Below are 21,628 nucleotides of genomic sequence, written 5' to 3'. Positions count from 1 at the left end.
TAGATTCTAATTCTAAATTCCAGATTTACAGGAACTGATGGATCAAGGTACAGAGGAGAAAGTATAGAGAGAGTCCATAAAAGCCAATGGTATGTACGCCCATGAACAAGTATGGGAGCAGTGAATTCACTGTATGTATGGAAGATGGAGGATTGGTTATATAGTGCTCCCTTTAAAGCTCCCTCAGAGCCATTTGTCCTTTGTTTCACTGTGAAGGAGCTTAAAAATTTTCTTTGGATTTATTAATTTTATTTTGTCGTTTTTGAGACAGGGTTTCCCTGCAGCCCCAGTTGGCATGAACTCACTATGTAGACCAGGCTGGCCTGGATCTCACAGAGATCCACCTGCCTTTGCCTCCCTGGATTTATTTTTATGTTTATGAGTGTTTTTCCTGCATGTATGTAAGTGTATCACATGTGTACAATGACCTCAGAGGTCAGAAGAGGGAGTCAGATTCCTTAGAACTAGAGTTTAAGACAGTTGTTAGCCACCATGTGGGTGCTGGGAACTGAATCCGGATTCTCTGCAAGAGCAGCCACTGCTCTTAAACAATGAGCCATCTCTCTAGCCCCTATATAGCATTTTTAAGATGCAAACTTTAGCTAGGAATGGTATAATCCCAGCACTACAGAGGCTAAAGAGGGAGGACTGCAAATTTGAAGCTAACCTGGGCTACATAGTATCCCAAATAAAAAATAAAATAAATGCAGAATTTAGGAACTTAAGTTCTTTTTAAAACAGCAATTATTAGCCAGGTGTGGTGGCATGCTCCCATAATCCTGGCACTTGGGAGGCTGAGACAACTCTACATAATAAATTTGAGGCCACCCTGGAATACACAATTAGACCTTATTGAGCGACAGGAGGGGGAGTGAGGAAGGAGAGGGAGAGGGAAAGAGAGAGGGAGAGAGAGAGAGAGGGAAGTAGCTCTTAAGTATACCTGGTAGTCTAATAAGGATAAAATTGGAACTATGGGAAATAGATTAAAAATACTGGTTATATTACAGTCTTTATGTCAAGGAAATGCATTATTAATAACTGGCCAATATACTAGAAAAATGTTTTTTCTTTTTAGCCTTTTGTTGTGGTCAGTTTGGTATTCTCTTTTTTTGGCAGGTGTCATGATTCCAAGATGACCTTGAACTTGCAGCAATCCTTTGGCCTCAGTCTTCTGAGTGTTCTTTGAGTCTCAAGTTCATTGAGACTGAGAAGACAGATCATTGTCTGCAAACTTTCAGGTGCTTTGAAATCACTGGAGGACTTGCTAAAGCATATCTCCAGTTGATATTGATGTCTTTAAGAACTAATATAAATATTTGTGTTGGAAATAAGGTAAAAAATGTTAAGTCACAATCTCATAGCTAATTTTTTGAAACCTCTTATAAATTAAGATCATTTTGGGGCTGGAGAGATGGCTCAGCAGTTAAGAACACTGGTTGTTCTTGCAGAAGAACCCAGCACCCACATGGCAGCTAACAACTGTCCTAACTTCAGTTCTACAGGCTCTGACAGCCTCTTTTGTCCTCCTTGGGCATTGCACGACATGGGTGCACTTACCTACACTCAGGCAATACATGCATACACATAAAATAAAAATAAAATATCTTTAAAAAAATTAAGATCATTTCTAGATTTACAGAAGTTATAGCTTTTCTATATTCCCTAAAGCCAGCTTCTCCCTATGATGCTATCATAGAGAACATTTGTCAAAACTAAGGAACTGGGACTGCAGACTTAGCTCAGTGGTAGTATATTCACTTACCTAGCATGTATGAGGCCACAGGTTCAATCCCCAGCACTACAACAAAATATCAAAAAGTTCCAACAACAAAACATTCCATAAAGTAAGTTAATTTGGATCCAGGTATGGTAGGATATACCTACAAACCCACCCCCAAAGAGGCTGAAGCAGGAGGATGGCAAGTTGAGGCCAGGAAACTTTTTTTTATATTATTTATTTTTAAACATGTGTATGTGGGGGAGGGCACTATTCATATGAGTAGAGTGATCACAGAGAAGTAGATATCTGATTCCCTGGAGCTGGAGTTTCATACAAGCAGTTGTGAGCTGCCCAACATGGGTACTAGAAACTGAACTTTGGTCCTCTGGAGAGCAGTATGGCCTCCTTAACCACTGAACAATCTCTCTAGCCCCCATTTGGTCAAAATTTTAAATTAAAATCTCTGTAGTAGATGTATTATTTTTCTCCTTTCAGAATTGCTAAGTATATCAGAGGAAATACTGAGATTAAGCAAATAGATTCTACTTCAAATTTTGCCTGCTAATTCTGGCATATATTGATGGACTTTGCCTATGGTAATTTTTATTGTAGTGTTCTAAAGGTTATTACTTTTTTATTGTATTTTTAAAAATTTTATGTGTATGAGTGTATTGCCTGCATGTATGTGAGTGCACCTGTGTCGTGCAATGCCGCAGAGGTCAGAAGAGAGTGTCGGATTCCCCTGGAACTGGAGTTAAGGATGGTTTGTAGCCGATGTGGGTGCTGAGAATCAAACCCGGGTCCTTTGCAAGAGCAGTCCAGTGCTCTTAACAGCTGAGCCATCTCTCCAGCCCCCCTAAAGGCTATTTTATTCTTTTCTTCTACACTTTTATTCACTGAAATCCTTCTATAGCAGAAAGGTGTGGTATCTTCCCACACTTATTTATTTATTTACATCAGTATAAATACACAGAAATTTTAAAATTTACTTTTGGCCAACTATCCTCATTTGTAAAGAAAGCTGGTGGAAAAACTAATTTTTTTTTTTTCCATCTGCAGTTAATTGAGAGGCTGAGGTGGGAGGACTGCTTGAGCTCTTCCCAGTCAGGTAACACAGTGAGACACCAGTGTGTGAATTTGTGTATGTAGAAACTGGGAGTTGGGGGGAGAGGGAGAGAGATATTGATAGATTAATGGAGATACATAGCTCCCTATCAATATTACAAAATTAGTTTTTTTAAAAAAATGTGTATGACAGACATGGTGATGCATGCCTTTAGTCCTAGCACTTGGGAGGCAGAGGCAGGTGGATCTCTGTGAGTTCGAGGCCAGCCTGGTCTCCATGGCCAGCCTGGTCTACATAGTGAGTTCCAGGACAGCTGGGGCTACAGGGAGACCAAAAAAAAAAAAAAAAAAAAAAAAAAAAAAAGTGTATGAGTGTTGTGTTTGCATGCATGTAATTGTACCATATATATATATAACACCTATGGAGGCCAGAAGAGGGTGTAGGATCCCCTGGAACTGGAGTTACAGATGGTTAGTTGCCACATGGGAGCAGCCAGTGCTGTTAACTGCTGAGCCATCTCTCCAGCCCTGAAATTAGTTTTCTTTTAAATAAGTTGAAATACTTTTTTTAAAAAAGATGTTATTTTCTTTTAAAATTATGTGCATATGTTTATGTCTGTGTGGTAGGTATGTACACACAAGTACAGGTATCCAAGGTGGCCAGAGACATTGGCTGGAGTTGCAGGCAGTTATGAGTTGTCTGACATGGGTGCTGAGAACCAAACTTGGATCCTCTGAAAGAATAATGTGTTCTTAACCATTTGAGTCATCTTTTCAGCTCCTAAAACATTTTCTTTATTGTACTATTTACCTATCATTTAATTTGAAATTATTTCAGTATACATTCAAAGTATTTTTTATAAAATTTATTAAAAATACTTACTGAATAAAACAAAACAAAACTTTGAGGCAAAGACTTCTAGTTTTGACAGGAATGATGGTCCATGCCTATAATCCCAGCACTTGGGAGGCCAAGGCAGGAGGACTGAAAGTTCTAGGTTAGCTTGAGCTACACTGTGAAACCTTGTCTAATAAAGAAAGGTATAAAGGGGGCTGGATAAATGGTTCAGCAGTTAAGAGTACTTGCTGCTCTTCCAAAGGATTTGAGTTTGGTTCCCAGCATCCGTGTTTGATGGCTTAAAATCACCTATAACTACAACTCTAGGGGAACCAACTCCTTCTTCTGGCTTCCAGGAGCACTAGCATATACATAGCATATACTCACTCACACAAATACATAAATAAAAAGAAAATGTTTAAAAAAAACTTTTAAGGCGGGGAAAGTCTTCTGGTTCCAATAATGGTAGAAATGTGTTACACCAAATTAACTTTCCTGTAGATAATAACTATTAACTATGACAAAACATTCTGAAACTATGTGAGGCACTGAAGATGGAAAAAATAGGGAGAATTTTGAGGGGGTGGTGAGATTTTGAAAAAGAACTACACTGGGGTGGCATATGGTGTCACACACTTTTAATCACAGCATTCAGGAAGCAGAGGCAGATGAATCTCAGTGAGTTCAAGGCCAACCTGGTCTACATGGTGAGACCCTTTCTCATAAAACAAACAACAACAAAAGAACTATACCAGGTGAAATGAGAGTTTGTGTGTTTTTCTCCTGGAAGATTCACTAGTCTACTCAGTGCAAAGTGAACAAAATGCAATTCAAAAGCTGTACTCTCCTGGTTTGTGATATCAAAGGACAGAGTTTTGAACTACCAGAGCTGGCAACTGAGAAGGGAAATCCCAGAAAGATAAGAATAGGAAAAGGAAGAAGTCTCAGAAAACACATATAAATTCCTCTCAAATCCATAGCTAACCCCAAAATGACATATATTAAGGGGAGACTTTGAGAATTTCAATAGAAAGCAACAGCTGGGAGGCTGAAGGATCTGAGCTGAGACCCCCAGCTTGTGCCCATGAGAACAGGTTAAGAATTTAGAATTTGATTCCTATCAAGTTAGAGGGACATAGTAAGAATCTTGGGTTTCCCTGAAAAACTGAGAAAGATCAGGAGTTGAGATAAAGAAAATGTTCTAGGACTAAGAGATATGCTTTAGGCTTATGGGGAAAACTCAAACACACCTGTCATTGTTAGATGTAAAGTCAAGCTCCACAAGATCACGGTGAGTTGCCAGTAATTTAATCATAAAAACTCAAGAGTTTCAACAATGTATTGTTTACAATGTCCACAATATAATAGAAGCAGTCAAGAAGAAAAAGGACTATTAAAAAAAATGACCTCCCTGTGGAGATAAGCACTAAAGAGGCCTTTAATATGCTCAATTCATCAGAAAAAAGAAAACCCAAAATGAGAGCCAAGCATGGTGGTACACACCTATGATCCTAGCTGAGGCAGGAGAATTTTAAGTTTGAGGCCAGCCTGCGCTACAAAATGAGATTCTTCCATAAAACAAACAAAAAACCAAAAACAGAACCAAAAAATCTAAAGAGAAAAGAAAAGGGGGGAGGGGATCAGAGAAAGAGGAGGAAGAAGAGAAGGAAAAAGGAAACCTAAAATAAACTAAATATAAATTCTAGAATTAAAAAGTACAGGTGAGAGCACAGCTCAGTAATAGAGCACTTACCTAGCATGCATGAGGCCTCAGTTTGATCCCTAGCCCCAAAGTGGAGGGCAGGAGTACTTTGATATCTGAAACTCACTGGACAGGCTATAGAGGTAGATTAGAAACCAGGTACAGTGGCACTTATTGAAGGAGAAGGATCTTAGTTCAAGGCCAGGCTGAGTACATAACAAGACCCTGTCCTAAACAACAAACAAAACCACCCAGCATAATGGAACCTGGAAGAAAAGGAAGCCAATGAATTTGAAGTCTCAGTCAAATGTGGGCTATTTTGGTAATCTACCATAGGTATAAGTAGAGTTTTAGGAAGAGAAAAGAGAATGGGTCACCAAAATAATTATGAAGAGTGACAAAATATTTCCCAAACTTAGTGAAAACCATTGCCTTACTGAACTAAAAATAGCAAATCACAGGCAGATTACAGAAAATAATACTTAGTCCCAACTCCAAAAATGTTAAAAGAAACAGTGCTAAAGACCTTCAAAGAAGCCAAAGAAAAAGGCTAGTTAGTTATAAATAATACTAGGCTTCCTCTTCCTGTAACCAGCCTGAGTTGACCTGTGAAAATAGTTTGGTAAATCTCTTGAACCAGAAAATCCCCTAAATCAGGCAAATCAATAGATTCAAATCTTTATGTTAACTTTAAGAACACCATGAAACTGCCCAGGTATTAAGGGCATACATATCTGAAAAGCCACTAACTATGTGGAAGATGTCACTTTAAAGAAGCAGTGTGAGGGAGCTGGAGAGATGTTTCAGCGGTTAAAAGCACTGACTGCTTTTGCAGAGGATCCGGGTTCGATTCCCAGCACTCACATGGCAGCTACAAACTGTCCTTAACTCCAGTTCCAGGGGGATCCGAAGCTCTCTTCTGACCTCCACGGCACTGCACGACACAGATGCACTCACATACATGCAGGCAATACACTCATACACATAAAATAAAAATAATAAATATTAAAAAAAAAAAAAAAAAGAAGCAGTGTGAGGCATTCTGGAGGTACAGTGGTGGAACCAGCAGGTGTGCCCAAGACAAAAATACCAAATTTTTGCTGTACATGCTTAAGAATGCAGAAAGTAATGCTGAACTGAAGACCTGGATGTAGAGTCTCTAATCACTGAACATATCCAGTGAACACAGTAGCCAGGATGCACCTCTGAACTTGTAGACCTCATTAACCTACACAGGAGCACCCCCGGCGACACTGAAATGGTCCTCTCTGAAAAGAAACTGTTCCTAAACAAAAGGAGGTTGCACAGAAGCAAAACTGAAAATACAAAAACTTATGAAACATGAAAAAATTCTTCATAAATGTAAATAAAAGTTTGAAAAAAGGGAGGAAAGGTAAAAGAAAAGAAAATGAAAGGAAAGGAAAAGGAAAGGGAAAGAGAAACAATGCCAGGCTTTTTACCACAGATAATGAAAACCAGAGGACAAGGGAATATATTGAACACATTGAAAGAGGGATAAAAAAAATCTCACAACAAGCTTCTTGTATTAGGAAAGAGAATCAAAATACAGAAAGAGAGAAATATAGAACAAATCCCGTGGCTTTCTGATTGGAATTAGAGGTATCAATGTGAAGTCATGGTCTTCAAAATATATAAATATAGATATGAAAGAAAATTACTGTTTACATCTTGGCTTCTAAATACCATCTTTTAATAAAAGGAACTAGAGATTGCTGGAGAAATATTCTTTTCATGAAAACTGGAGTTTGGATCCCCATAGCCACACAACTAGCTCTAAGGGATCTGACAACCTCTCTTGGCCCCCACATGTATACACAAACATGTATACCAACACATTTGCACATACACATGCACATACACACACATAAATACATCTTAGGGCCGGGAGTGGTGGCACACACCTTTAATCCCAGCATTTGGGAGGCAGAGGCAGGAGGATCTCTGTGAATTCAAGGCCAGCCTGGTCTATACAAGCGAATTCCAGGCCAGCTAGCACTATAGGGAGATAGTATTTCAAAACAATACCCTCCCCCAATTTTTAAAAAAATTATGTATATGCATGTGTGTCTCTGTGTGGGTATATATATGAGCCTAGGTGCCAAAGGAGGTCAGATACTTCAGGTTCCCTGGAACAGGAGTTACAGGTAGCTGTGAGCTGCCTAACATGGATGATGGAAATTGAGTTCAAGTCCTCTGCAAGAGCAGTATACGCTCTTATCTACTAAGCTATCTCTCTAGACCAAAGATGTTTTCTTACCACATCAATTCAACAATATATCAGAGGTCAAAGCCATTAAAATAAAGTGAGAAAGAGACAAAAGATAATTGTGTTAGAAGAAATAAAATGGCTTTTATTCATAAATGACAAGGAAATGAGGTCAATTATTTTAAAAAATCATTTGTAAACTGTAAGCAACCCTAATGAAACTCATCAGGTCACATATACACAAAAGAATACAGTAAAATATGGCCGGGCATGGTGGCGCATGCCTTTAATCCCAGCACTTGGGAGGCAGAGGCAGGTGGAGCTCTGTGAATTCAAGGCCAGCCTGGTCTACATAGTGAGTTCCAGGACAGCTGGGGCTATAGGGAGACCCTGTCTCAAAAAGACCAAAAAATAAAACAAAAAAAAAAATCCCAAAAAACAACAGTAAAATAGAAGGGGGATTAGTTGGGAAGAGGAAGGGAATCAGCAGGAGTGAAGAGGGACAAGAAAAGGTAGTGAGGGTGAATATGATCAAAATTTTACATATGTACCAATGTATAATGAAAACTATTACTATGTATAATTAATACAATAATAAAACATCAAAAAATAAGTGGTATTTCTGCATTCTAGCAATTATTAAAGAATGAAAAAAACTTCATAGAAAGACATTAAATACCTAGAAATAAATTAAACTATATGTAAGAAAACAGAAACACTGTTTAGAAAATAACTTAGGTAAACTTTAAAGAACACAAACAAATGGAAATTTATTCCATGTTTACCAACTAGAAGATTCAATATTGTTAAGTTGTTAACGTCACTAAAATGTATATACTATTTCAATAAAATCCGGATCAAAACCTGATATATGAGTTTGTGGCTCAGTTAGTAGAGTGCCTGCTTATCATTCACAATGCCCTGTGTTGCATCCCAAATGCTGCATAAACCAGGTGTGCTGGTGCATGCCTGTTGTTTGGAAAGAGTCTCATGTAGTCCAGGCAGGCTGTTGGTGAGGAGGCCCTTGAACTTTTGATCCTCCTGTCTCTACCTCTCAAGTGCTGAAATTACAGGGGTGTGCCATCATGCCCAGGGGTCCTACTGCTTATTAACAGAAGTTGCTAAAGTTTATTTAAGGCCAACTAACATGGGAAAGTGACTGGGAAGAAGGCTAATGGAATGTTCTTATTGAGGCAGTTATTATACAGGTAGATAGATTTATTAAAAATTCACTAACTTTACAATTAACATCTGTATTACATTCTATGACTTTTTCCCCAATAAAAACTTAAAAAGTATATATAACATTTTAGGTAGTCAAGTATTATAGAGGTCTGTCATGTACAGCTGGGAGTGGTGGAACATGCCTATGATTCTAGCACACAGGAGGCTGAGGCAGACTGATCTCTGTTGAATTCAAGGCCAGGTTGGTCTACATAACAAGTTCTAGGCCAGCCAGGGCTGCCTAGTGAGAACTTGTTTTGTTTTATTGTTTTTAAAATTCACATTCATTTTTCTGAAAAAACAAAAAAACATTTTTTTTGTGTGTGGTCTGGATGTATAGTTAGTGGTTGAGCATATGATATAAAAAAGTTATGGAGAAGCTGGGCGTGGTAGTGCATGCCTTTATTCCCAGCACTCAAGAGGTAGAGGCAGATGGATCTCTGTGTTCAAGGCCAGCCTGGTTTATATAGGGAGTTCCCAAGCCAGCTAGGGCTATAGGGAGACTCTGTCTCAAAAAAGAACAAAAGAAAAAAAAAGTTATGGAGCAATGGCTCAGGGGATAAAAGGTGCTGGTCACCTGACAAAGCTTGACAAAGTGAGTTCCATGCCCCAGGACCCATGTGGTGGAAGGAGAGAACAAGTTGTCTTGTGACTTCCACATGTGCACTATGGCAAATGTATGCCCACACTAAATAAATACATGTAAAAAAATTTTTTTGAAAGTTCTGGGGGAAAGTTGGGTGTGGTGACTCATACCTGTAATCCCAGATCAGGTAGCTGGGGCAGGAAGATTGTTTCAAGAGCAAGGCCAGCCTGAGCTACAAAATAAATTCTAGGCCAGTATGTCAAAGAACAAAACAAAAAGTTATGAAGGCTAGGAAAACAAAATTTCCTCTTTTGCCTTCAGAAATGAGCTTAACATGTTTAGTGGAACATTAGACAGATTCAGGAAACTTATTCCAGCACTGAGGGAGTTTCCAGAGTAGAAAAGAATAGGAATATAGACATTTGTTTTATGATAATTTGTCTGTAAAATGGGTACATGACCTTGCTTATCTCCCAAGGAAGTAGCACAGATTAGTAAACTAGAGCTTGTTATAGTCTTCTGACCCCTCTGTAATAAAAAAAAAGTGTAAAACATTCCATATTTTACTAGTATAAGATTCCTTCCAGCTTGAAATCAAACCAGTGAAGATAACAGCTTCAGGCAAGCTCGGTTGTGTCCCCATACAACATTTGAAAAGGGAGCTTCACTGCTGAAGCAGAGGCAGAGAGTTGTGCGTTGGAGTGCTTTAATATGTTTTTATATTGCATATAAAGTACATAAGCATAAACCAGTGAGATGCCTTTCTGAAAACTACCTTCTTTGTGAAAGCAGGTTGTAATTCTGAACAAGTTTTCAATTTTCACACTGCTGCTAGGGTAAAACATTTTAAAGAGTTTAATTTTTTACAATGGATTCAATGACATAGGATTATCTAACAAAGTAATGGCTAATCAATAGAAGGTTTAGTTGTCAGGTGAAACATATAACACACTAAAAGGGATTGATTGCCAGGCTTCTCCTTATTTACTAGAAGGTATATATTTAAAATGACACAAACTTGTTACCAGGCTGCATTCTTTTAACCTTGCAAAAAGCTGCTTAAGAAATCTGTTCAACAGCCCTATAGCAAAACAAGATACAGTATAATGAAAATGCTTAGTGATTGGGGGTGTGGTGAGAGAACAGGGACCTTTAGATTTATAGCAACATCAAATCATGTCCCCAGCAAGAATGTGGGATAGAAAAAGCAAATGACAAAGCAACATCGAGGGAAGCTGGAACTGGGCTTTAAAAATGCTTCACAGATGCTACTAAATTCCATTCAAGGATGCAAAACTCTGGTTTCCGTCTGTGTTGTTCTAAGGACAGATATTTTTTAGGACTTATGCAGACGGGCACAACAGGCTTTTTATCCCCCTTTCCTCTTTTCTTCTTTTTTTAAAATGGTACATCCAGATTAAATATTGTACACAAAATGAATTGGGCCCATACGGACTTTGACCAGCATTATAAGCTATTTCCTTTATAATTTATTCACAATATCACAACACTCTATATGAAAATACACGTTTTATGGTCATTGCAACCCAGGAGTTCAATAATATTTTTTCCTACTAAGTCAGTGATTACACAATTTATCAAAGAATGATTACACTGAAATAAAAATAAAACAAAACACCAACCCCCTATACAGTCTTCTTCCCTCAAAGTAATTTTAAGAAAGCTGGTTATTAAATTGCTTCGTTTTGAAGAAGGGTTTTTGTAGCTAGGCACAAATTGCCAAACCATGTTTTTTAAAAAAAATGTTATTAGACTCTGAAGAATTCAGCAGAAGTGGGAAGTTATATAAACAAATCACTTCATCAGATTCAGAAAGATCACTTTTGTCTTACTTAAGAGGCCTACATTAATTACCTTTAAGATCTTTTACATGGACTATCTAAAATATGTACAATTTATTTATTTATTTCAAATGAGGTGCTTCTTCCAAAGTATTAAATAATGTCTACAAATGCAAAAGCATTTTTATAAATAGGTAATTAAAACAGATGACTAAAATTAAGTCAAGCTGCAAAACATTACCCAGAATGCACTGTGATTTTTTTTTTTTTAATAAACATCTCAGGCAATTTTTTTCTACCCAAAGCCCAAAGCACTTCAGGAAGAAAAAAGAGGAGGTAGGAAGTTTCATAGGGTAAAACACACATATATAATGAAATAATGCTGAACCCTAAAGTATTTACAAGATAGTCCCTTAAGCACAGTTTGTCATATTGCAATTACACCTTGCCTACTGCCGAGTCAAAGTGCTTACTATTGCCACTAGAGGGAGAAGTGTCTTAACACAAAGCAGTGGCAGATAGGGAATGGGTTTTCTTGAGCAATTATCAGAACAAAGCTCCCTTGGCTGTGTGTACCTTCTAATTACTCAATACAATTAAAATGACTAACCTAAAACAAATAGAAGAAAAAACTGCCTGCCTGATAGCAGGGACTTCATTAAACCTTTCCCCTCATCAATCAAATGAAAAAGAAGGGGATGCCACCAAACCATCATACATGAACATTACAGAGCTATTAAAGGAAGCAAATTCTGTGAGGTTTGATTGCCCCCCCCAACTCCTTTCTTTAAGGGAGAAGTGACTCTCTTGGAAAAAAATAGAAATGCCGTGGTATTTACCCATCTGGATGCTGCTTGAAAACAAATTGTCCTCCAAAGAACAGAAATACAGTATGTTTTCTCTCAGTTCACTGGCTTATGAATGACTTTTTGTTGTTGTTGTTGTTTTGTTAATACATACTCTAATGTCATTTTCTGTGTCTGTGATGTGTGTTTTCCTCCTACTCGTGCAACTGTAGAAAGGAGCTATGCTCATCAGACTTCCATGGGTACACTGGCTATTTCAGCTTTAAGCTTCTCACTGCTGGGTTTTGTGGATGTACTCCATGGTGATGTTTGAAACAATGTAGAATTTTTTCAGGGGAGAGGAATCCATCTCAGGCAAGGCAAACAGTTACTTATTCCTTTTAAAAGACTTATGTAGTTCCTTTTATAAGGCCCAGTCATTAACAGAAGATGACAACAGAGTCATTTTTCTTTCAGCTGACAATTGTGACATTTTTCCAGCAGCATGCAAGGTGTTGAAAACCTGGCAGCTGTTACCTCCTGGGATGAAGATACTTTTTTATCCTCCCTTGACAGTTTAACTCAGTGGGTCATCACCTTTAAAGACTGCAAAGTATCCTTGAAGAGGATGGAAGCTTGAATTACTGCTCCCTCCCTAATCAATGTAAACCCTCACTGCAGGTGAAGTCTCCATCTATAGAGGTGCACAGGGGAGGAAAATGTAATGCCCTGAGCCAGATGGTTTTTATCTTGTTTTTAAAGAATAAAGGAACAAGCTAACAAGGGAGACAGCTACTTTGTTGGCTTCTTGGCCTCTCTCATGGCTTTGCATCCCCAGGGTTCCAGCTACACAAGAGAAAGAATACAGAGAAACTTAAACACTTAAAGAAATATAACTACAGGGCTGGCATCATGCTGCTTCAAAGAGCTGAGAGAGCTCTACTCAATGCTTTATTTATCACTGCCCACGTTCTCAGGATGGTAAGTGGACACACACACAAAAGGGGTGGGGGATGTGAGAAGGATTAGACAGCAGTCACAATTTACTCAATTACAGAGAAAGGCAGGGCTGACAGATCCTATTAGCACCAATGTGAAGCAAAGAAGAGCTGCATGTTGTAATGCTACAGTTTCAAAAAGTAATGAGTCCTTTCATGTGTCCCAGGCCTTTGCCTTCCATAACATTCAGAAGGAAAAGCTGTAAGAACCCATAAAACAGTAGCTATGGCTCCTGTGACTTCATGACTGAGGAGAAAAAGTAGAAAGAAAATTTATTTTGTACGTTTTTAAAAGTTCATACTTAATGCCAAATGACAACAAAGGAAGTTCTGTCTCCCAACTTTCTCCCTCAATATTTCTGGTAATTTCTGTCAGGTTGTGTAAATTCTGTTATGGTGGCCTTTTTGAGAAAGGTTTTATAGTACAAGATTACTATTACTTCTGCTTTAAATGTTCATTGACACTAGTGAAACCATATGAGCATTTTGATAATTAAAATACTATATTTAATAGATATCATTTTGTTTTACCTTGTGCTGGTTCTATTTTTCAAGGAATTGTGCATTTCCTCTAGAGAGCTAAATTTCTGGTGTAAGTTATTTATGATATTCTATTATTTTAATGTTTGTAAGAATTAGTGATAACTCTTCTGTCAGCTCCTCCAATACTAAAATAGCTTTCCAAATTAACATGTAGCAACCATTAACATGTAATCCTATCAGCAGTAGCAAAACTCTGCTTTAGAATAATCTACAGAAATGATTAGGTTTTAATTACAACAACACTAAATTGTTAGATGACAACTGAACTTTTATAATTAAGGGTGAGAATTATTTATCTCATTAGAAATACAGGCAAAAGAATGTCAACTTAGAGGACTGGTCCCACGATGAAAATTCTACTTCTATGGACACAAGTTTTAAATTGGCCTTGACATCTTTTTGTCTATAGATCATGACTATAGACAAATAAAATAGCAAATGGCATTTCCTTTTTGTCAGATGCCACAGAGAAAAAGAGGAGTTTAAACAGCTTATGTATTATGTGCTACCTTAAAAAAAAATCAGCAGTGGGGTAATCAAGTTCAGGGCAGTCTTGGACAGCTGCCCTGTGACCCGCGTCTATTGACCCCACTATTCATCACTCTTTCCTACGATTGAGAGGGCGAGCTCCTAGGGAGTGACCACCACAATAGACAGACACAAGCCAACAGTAATCTGGTTCAAGCAAAAAACCAGATGGCACTGCAATAAATTTACAAATCTGCATTCATGGGGCTGTTGAAACACCCAGGAGCTAAAAAGACTCTGAGGGCCCCAGGAGGATCTCCTACTTCCCTGATTCTAAAGGCCATTTCTCTTTCCAAGAACATTGAGTTCATGCTCTTCACAAAGAGAATGGAGATAAAACCCTTTACAAAGATGGGAGGGGGAGAAGCCTCATGACCTAATTAATCTCCAGAGCTTGGATCTCAACACTGAATGATAAATATTAGAAAAATCATTCTGGAGCACTAGGATTAAAAAAATGTTAAAGTGAAGGGAGTGAAACCTGCTATAACAGCAATGAGAACATTAACTCTTTTTAAAATACTGCACACAGCAGATCCTATAAGTAGAAAATGATTCAATAATGTATGCATTTATTTTTAAAATGAATCAGATTAGTCCCATGCATGACCTGCTGGTCCATCTGTATGTGCTGGACTTAATAGGCATGATTCTTTCTCTTGCTTCAGTTTGAAGTATGAGAGAGATAAATTTAGTTTAATTTTCAACAGATCAGCCTATCCATTTTCCAAATGGACCATCTGGATCAGCCTATTAAAATTAATTTATAACTTTGCAGAGTGAAAATTCGTTTGTTAGCTTAAATAAAGTTGCCAAAACTTTTTGTTGTGTCATTGTTTTTTTGATAGTTGTTTCTGTATAGTGCGCAGAGAGTTTCTACCTCCAAATTTATCTTACCCAATACTGTCCTATTGATTTAGTTTACAGATCTGGTCTCTATTTCCAAATAATTAAAACTGTAACTGTCTCAACAGCAATTACTGATCATTTGTTTGTTTAGAAAGCTTCTTGAATTGACAATTCTAATTCAAAACAATTATTTTTATAAAAAATGGGAAAGTATCCAAAAAAGATTAACATAGTAAATTTAAAAAATGAATGTGACACGTTTTCAAGTACTTCCCTCTAGATTAAAGCTCTGGAAACTAGAGCCTGAAGGCAGAAGTAGAAATGCTGTGGCAGCATCAAGGTCTGAGTTCCACATCAGTGACTAGTCCAACCCCTTCAAGCTTCCATTTGCTTCATTAATAAACTGGAAATCTTATCTACCAACTCTGCAGAGTTGTCATAAGGATTACATGAAATAAATATGTTCATAGTGGGTACCCAACAAAAACTAGATCATGCTCCTATATCCTAGAACAATGCCATAAATACAAGCAAATTAAAATTATTTTTTCTGCTGCTGGTTGTAGTTTATACAATTTTATATTTAAAATGTTAGGTGACATTTATTTTCTGGCACTATTTATGTTACTTCTTGGAGGCAGAGGCACAGAGATAAGCAAAAAGGTTTTATTCCTATCTCTCCTCCTTCTTCCCTCCCTCCCTCCTTCTCCCTCTCCCTTTCCCCCTCCCCTTCTCCCTCCCTCTCTCCCTCTTCCCATGTTTATTTATGTGTGTGGAATGTACATACATGGAGGCCCTCAATGGCCCTGCTCACTGAGGGTCTCTCAAGTAAATCCAGAGCTTGAGAAAACTACTCATATAGGTAGCCAGCTTGCTCCCAACCTTCACAGCGCTGGAATTACAAGAGGCCTATTACAAACCTGTGGGTTCTGGGGTTGGAAACTCTGGTCTTCAAGTTTGCATGGCAAATGCTTTAAATGGTGAGCATTCTCTCCACCCCACAAAATGATTTTAAAGTAATCATCAATAATGGCCCTTACTTCTAGAAAAACAAAACAGATTAAATTCAAATTAAAAGAAACTATCTTTGTTACAGTTGTTTTAATAATTTAAAAAAATGTGATAAATCTTTAGCCAGACATGGTGGTACACAGACCTGTTGTAATTCTAGCCCTTGGGAGGCTGAGGCAGGAAGACTGTGATATCAAGGCCAGCTTGGACTACTTAATGAGACCCTGTCTCAAAAGTTTTTAATCAAGAGCCAGGCATGGTGGCACACATGGCTCAGCAGTTAAGAGTGCTGGCTGCTCTTCCAAAGGACAGGAGTTTGGTTCTCAACACCTACATGGTTGCTATCAACCCTCCATACTCCAGTTTCAGAGTATCTGATGCTTACTTTTGGCTTCCACAGGCATTACATGCACATTGTGCACTTATATAATGCAGGTGAAACATTCATACACATAAAAATAAATTCAAAACATCTTTATTAAAATTAAAATGCATAAATAATATTAATAGAAAAATAAAGATTAGAGTTAACGACTATCCATACTACAAAGCATTTAAGGTCATCTTTCCTAAATAAGAATTTTTTTCTTCAATTTTAGTATTTACCACATATAACTATCTCCTACTTTTGCATCTAGGATGTTTTAAAATGATTGGGAAATAATGTGATCTGACTGAAATTGATGGCTTTGACAAGACCAACTTCAGAATACGGAATTCTTAAACTCCAGTGTTTAAAGAATGGCAAGTCAAGGGTTTCCTGTCTTCTGTTTTGTTGTTGGAAGCTTTTCATTTTAAGTAAGGATGAATTTCATACCTGTCTTAGTGAATTCTTCTCTGGTATTATCTTCCTAGGGGGTTCTCCATTATTACAGTCTTCTCTCTCTGAGGAATTCTGTGAAAGAAAGTAAGCTTTAACTCCATTCTCATTATCTTCAATCTTATTCTGTAGGAGTAAGCTGAATTACATTTCTAATTCTGTAAGTTAGGACACCATGTATATTTATGCATTTGAAGATTTATATACATGCAGAGACACATATAGTGTAAAGGAAAACATGCCTGTGTATATAACTAAATCTATGTAGGGAATGAGTAGAAGATATTTTGTCTATGTTAAGTACTGCCCAGGAGACTCAGACTGATTAAAGGTCTAGTTTATCACACTTTGACACAGGTTGACAATGGAAACAAGAAACTTCTAGGTCATTATTAGCTGATGACAATTTAAAACATTTTAAATTCCTACTTCAAGTAATTAATTTTTAACTACTGTAAATGGTTGATACTGATCTGTAAGTCTGGGATCTTCCAGACTTTTCTTCCTTCTCATCTCACATTTGATTTTTCTTTCTTACATTAAAGTAGCAATGTTAACAAAAAAGTAGCACAGTTCTTAGCACAAAACATTTAATTCATGGTTCAAGGTTAGAGTCCATTTTTGTCACTACCACCTCAAATAGCAGCTACAAGACCCTAAAACATCACTGGGAATTTTATGCACTAAAGAGGATGAAAAACAATCCAATTAAAAACAAGTTCAAAGGAGCTAAAAATCAGCCTCGCAGGGTAGCTTTAATCCCAGCACTGACAGGCAGAGGTAGGTGTGAGTTCAGGGTCAGCCTGGTCTACATAATAAGATTCTAACAACAAGACAGACATAAACAACAAGACAAAAACAATAAATGCTAAAAATCTGCTAGTATACATAATGCAAATCCCTATTTGCAAGGCAAATAAATACAAGGAATTGATACATCCACTGCATTAGTCCAGGACTAACTTCCAACATGCAAACTTACCTGAAAACTGTCATACAAGTAAGTATACAATTATATAATTGTTACTGTGCTGTTAAGTCTATATACAATTTTTTAAAAGTGTGTGTGGGGAAGCCAGGTGTGGTGGCGCACACCTTTAATCCCAGCACTTGGGAGGCAGAGGCAGGCGGATCTCTGTGAGTTCAAGGCCAGCCTGGTCTACATAGTGAGTTCCAGGACAGCTGGGGTTATAGGGAGACCCTGTCTCAAACAAAAACAAAAACAAAAACAAAAACAAAACAAACACAAAGTGTGTGTGGGCGATTAAAAACTGCACATCAACAAGTAGAGGAACAAGACAGTCTCTTTCAAGCATGGGACTCTTGGTAGGTTAATCAGGCTCCAGTGGATGGACCTACACTGAAGGGGACATTTGGAGACACAAATTAGACTCTACAAGCCTTATTATATGTATAATAGAATACATTAAATTGAGTGGGGGGCAATAAGGGGAGGTATAGATAGGGGAAGGGATCTAAATTTTATCAGATTATATCATATAAAAATCAGAAAAATTCAATTAAAAAAGAAAAAAGTAGAGGACTATTGGGCATGGTGGCACATGCCTTTAATTCCAGTGCTTTCTCTATGAGATGGAGACCAGCCTGGCCTACATAACAAGTTCCAGGCCAGCTGGAACTGGGCTACAGGGAGACCCAGTCTCAAAACAAAACAAAACAAAATAAAACAAAACAAAAAAACAAAAAAGTAAAGGAAGGATATAGTTAATGACTATAGAAGATTACAAATAAGGAAACTAGGTACTGTTGTAAAAAAGAATTCTTAACAAGAAAGAGGAAGAAAAACCCATAAACACTTTATTTAATTTTTTATTTTTTTGGCCTTTTGGGGGACAGGGTCTCTGTTTAGCTCCAGCTGGCCTGGAACTCCCTATATAGACCAGGCTGGCCTTGAACTCACAGAGATCTGCCTGCCTCTGCCTCCTGAGTGCTGGGATTAAAGGCGTGTGCCATCATGCCAGGCTGAATTAAGCATTTTTGAACAAAGTTTGACAGTCAGTGTTTCATTTTTCAGATCAGCATAAAGCACAGCAGTTATTCTAAACTCAGTATTTTCAAATTCACATATTTTAAAGTCATGCGAGGTGCAACTTCCCTTTCAAAAGTACTGGCTGTCAAATTTATACCTGTTTCTTCACCGGTATATTTTGAGGTTTAGAATTTTAAAATCTCTATAGATTTTGTGGACTCTTATGTGTTTACTGCCTTTGTGAAGTGGTATATAACTGTACAATTTCATGTGTAAACTGAATGCTTGGGCTTTTAATACAGTATTCATATAAAGTGATAAATATTAATGTTATGAAAAAAAAAAACAGATGTGGAGGTGCTAAGCAGCTAGGATACCAGGGGCAAGGACTATTGAAGGAGAAATGCAGAATGCAAGTGAACACAAGATAGAAAACTGCTCCTGACTCGAGAGTGGCAGAGAATGATGAAACAGTCACACAAACCTAAAAGGCCACCTTGCTGGTCCTCAAGAGCCTCTCCAGCAACACCCAGAAGAGCTTAATCAATCACACTGCTATTGTTTGCATCTTTAGTTAGGAGGAATCCCAATAAACAAGGTGCCCAATGGCTCTGAGTCAACAAGCTAAATCATATTCAATAAACCCTATTTAAGAGTAACTAGTTGACACAAGCAAGAAATAACTAATGCATGTTACATAATCTCAATCTATATCTCCCTAAGATACTTAAGAAAAATAGTAACTTTACAGTGAAGAAATCTGGCAAATATCACATTAATTTTCCCTCTGAAGCATCCTTACCCAAAAGACACAAGAAAACATCTATTCTGGACTCAGGAGATAAAAGCATTTGCTGCACAAGTGGGAGGACCTGAGGTCAGATCTCCAGAACTCATGTAAAACTGAACATGGTCTATAATCCCAGCCTTCCTATGATGAGATGGAAGGCAGAGACACGTGTAGGCCAGCTAGTCTGGTATACATAGCAGTGAACAAGAGACCCTGTCTCAAACAAGGTGGAATCTAAGGACTGACACTCGAGGTTACCTTCTGACTGCCACACAAGTGCTTTGGCACATACACCTGCACTTACATACACAAATATACACATCTATTCTTAAAAAAAGGCATCAAAAGCCAGGCATGGTGGCGCACACCTGTACTCCCAGCACTCAGGAGGCAGAGGCAGGGGCAGGAGAATCTCTGTGAGTTCAAGACCAACCTGGTCTACATAGTGAGTTCCAGGTCAGCTGGGACAACAGGGAGACCCTGTCTCAAAAGACGAAAAAAAAAAAAAAAAGAAAAGAAAAAAGAAAAAAAAAGAATAACTCAAAATGAGGGGCCCCCTATAAAACTACTAATCTGTATTTAATAAAAAAAGAGTCCAGGTCATAAAACATAAACAAGGAGCAAGTAATTGTTTCTGATTAAAAGAAAACCAAAGAGACATGACAACTAATTTTAATTTGTGATCTGAGATTTTCTTTTCCCATAAAAGCCATTATTGGAGAATTGAAAAAAATCTGAGTGAGGCCTGTAGATATACTAATATAGAATTCTAGAGTGTTTTCTAATTTTTAAATTTTATATACAGAACAATTTATTCTTTTTGATGTATAAAGGCATATGACTTTTGAAAAAAAGCATGCGGATGTGTACCTATCCCACAATCACATTCTAAAACAATTCTGCCATTCTCCCAATTCCTCTGTAATGCTCCTTTACAGTCAATCATATCCCCACTGAAAACCACTCACTTTTGTTTTAGCTCAACAGTTCTGTCATTTTCAGAATGTCATACGAATGGACTCATATAATATACAACCTTTTGAATCTGGCTTTTTTTCTAAGTTTACCATAACATACTTGAGATCTATCCATGCTGTTGCATAAATTAGTATTTCCTTCTTTTTTTTCCCTTTGAGACACAGTCTTACACTTGTAGCTCAAGTTAGCCTAGAACTCACCTGTACCCTACGGTAGCTTCAAACTCACAGCAATCCTCTTGCCTTGCCCTGCCAAGTGCTGGGATTACAGGCATGAGCCACTATGCCTGACTTCTTTCTTTCTTTTCTATTACATGGATATCCATAGTTATACACTCAATTTCCTGATTTTGATCTTATATACAATCTGTAACTTTCAAATGGTTCAGAAAAAATAATGGGTAAATAAACGTGTGTATGTATAGAGATAATAAAAATGGAGCAGCAGCATCAACATTTGGTGCCCTTGTGTGAAAAGCATAAGGGATTCTTTGCACTGTTTTTTCAACAGGTTGTCATTGTTTGCTATGGTTCATGTTCAAACAGTTGGTCCTGGGTTGATGGCACTGTTTTAGGAGGCTATAGAACCTTTTGGGAGGAGGCCTGGTTGGCAGAGGTGGGTCACTAAAGGTAGGCCCAGCCAGGCTTCTAGCCCAAGCTCTGTGCTTCCAGTATCTGCTTACAATATGACCACCTACCACAAGCTCTCACTACCAGGGACTGAACAGCTGCCAGGCCTACCTGGCTGTGATGAACTCTAAACTGTGAGCCAAAATAAATGCATCCTCCATCAAGCTCCTTCTGCCAAGTATTCTAATAAACTATTGAGAAAAGTAACAAATCTAGAATAAAATATTAAGAAATGATGGGAGTAGTCAGACATGGTGGTGCATGTTTTTAATCCCAGCACTCAGGAGGCAGAGACAGGCAGATCTCTGTAAGATGAAGGTCAGCCTGGTCTATATAGTGAGTTCCAGGCTAGCTGGGGCTACAGGGAGACTGTTAAAAACCCCTCCAAAATATAACTGAAACTTTTTTGAGACAGAATCTCATGTGGCCCATGTCCTCAAAGTCCTCATAGCCAAGGATAACTTTGAGTTTCTGATCCCCCGTACCTACTTTCCCAGCACTCAGGATTAAAGACATGTGCAATCATATCTTGTTTCATGTGAT

At 37.8% G+C, this 21,628-nt stretch overlaps 1 protein-coding gene across 9 annotated transcripts in view; it reads right to left on the bottom strand.

Moving 5' to 3' along the window:
• The window catches only part of Btrc (beta-transducin repeat containing E3 ubiquitin protein ligase), a 192,347-nt gene that overhangs the window by 70,342 nt on the left and 100,377 nt on the right, over positions 1-21,628 (bottom strand). For 5 of the 9 annotated variants that reach the window (XM_029569622.1, XM_008845593.2, XM_008845591.2 and 2 more), the window contains one exon: positions 16,696-16,773. The exons of 3 other annotated variants lie outside the window; for them this stretch is intronic. In XM_029569622.1, coding sequence (XP_029425482.1) covers positions 16,696-16,773 — 78 coding nt within the window. Of the gene's footprint in view, positions 1-15,787; positions 15,910-16,695; positions 16,774-21,628 lie in introns of those variants that run through there. One more of the 9 variants, XM_029569624.1, reaches the window with a different exon arrangement.

This window comes from Nannospalax galili, unplaced genomic scaffold (assembly GCF_000622305.1).
Source record: "Nannospalax galili isolate Female #2095 unplaced genomic scaffold, S.galili_v1.0 scaffold161, whole genome shotgun sequence".
Lineage (NCBI taxonomy): Eukaryota > Metazoa > Chordata > Mammalia > Rodentia > Spalacidae > Nannospalax > Nannospalax galili.
The sequence above is the reverse complement of the archived record's forward strand: the minus strand, read 5'-3'. Positions and strand labels throughout refer to the sequence as shown.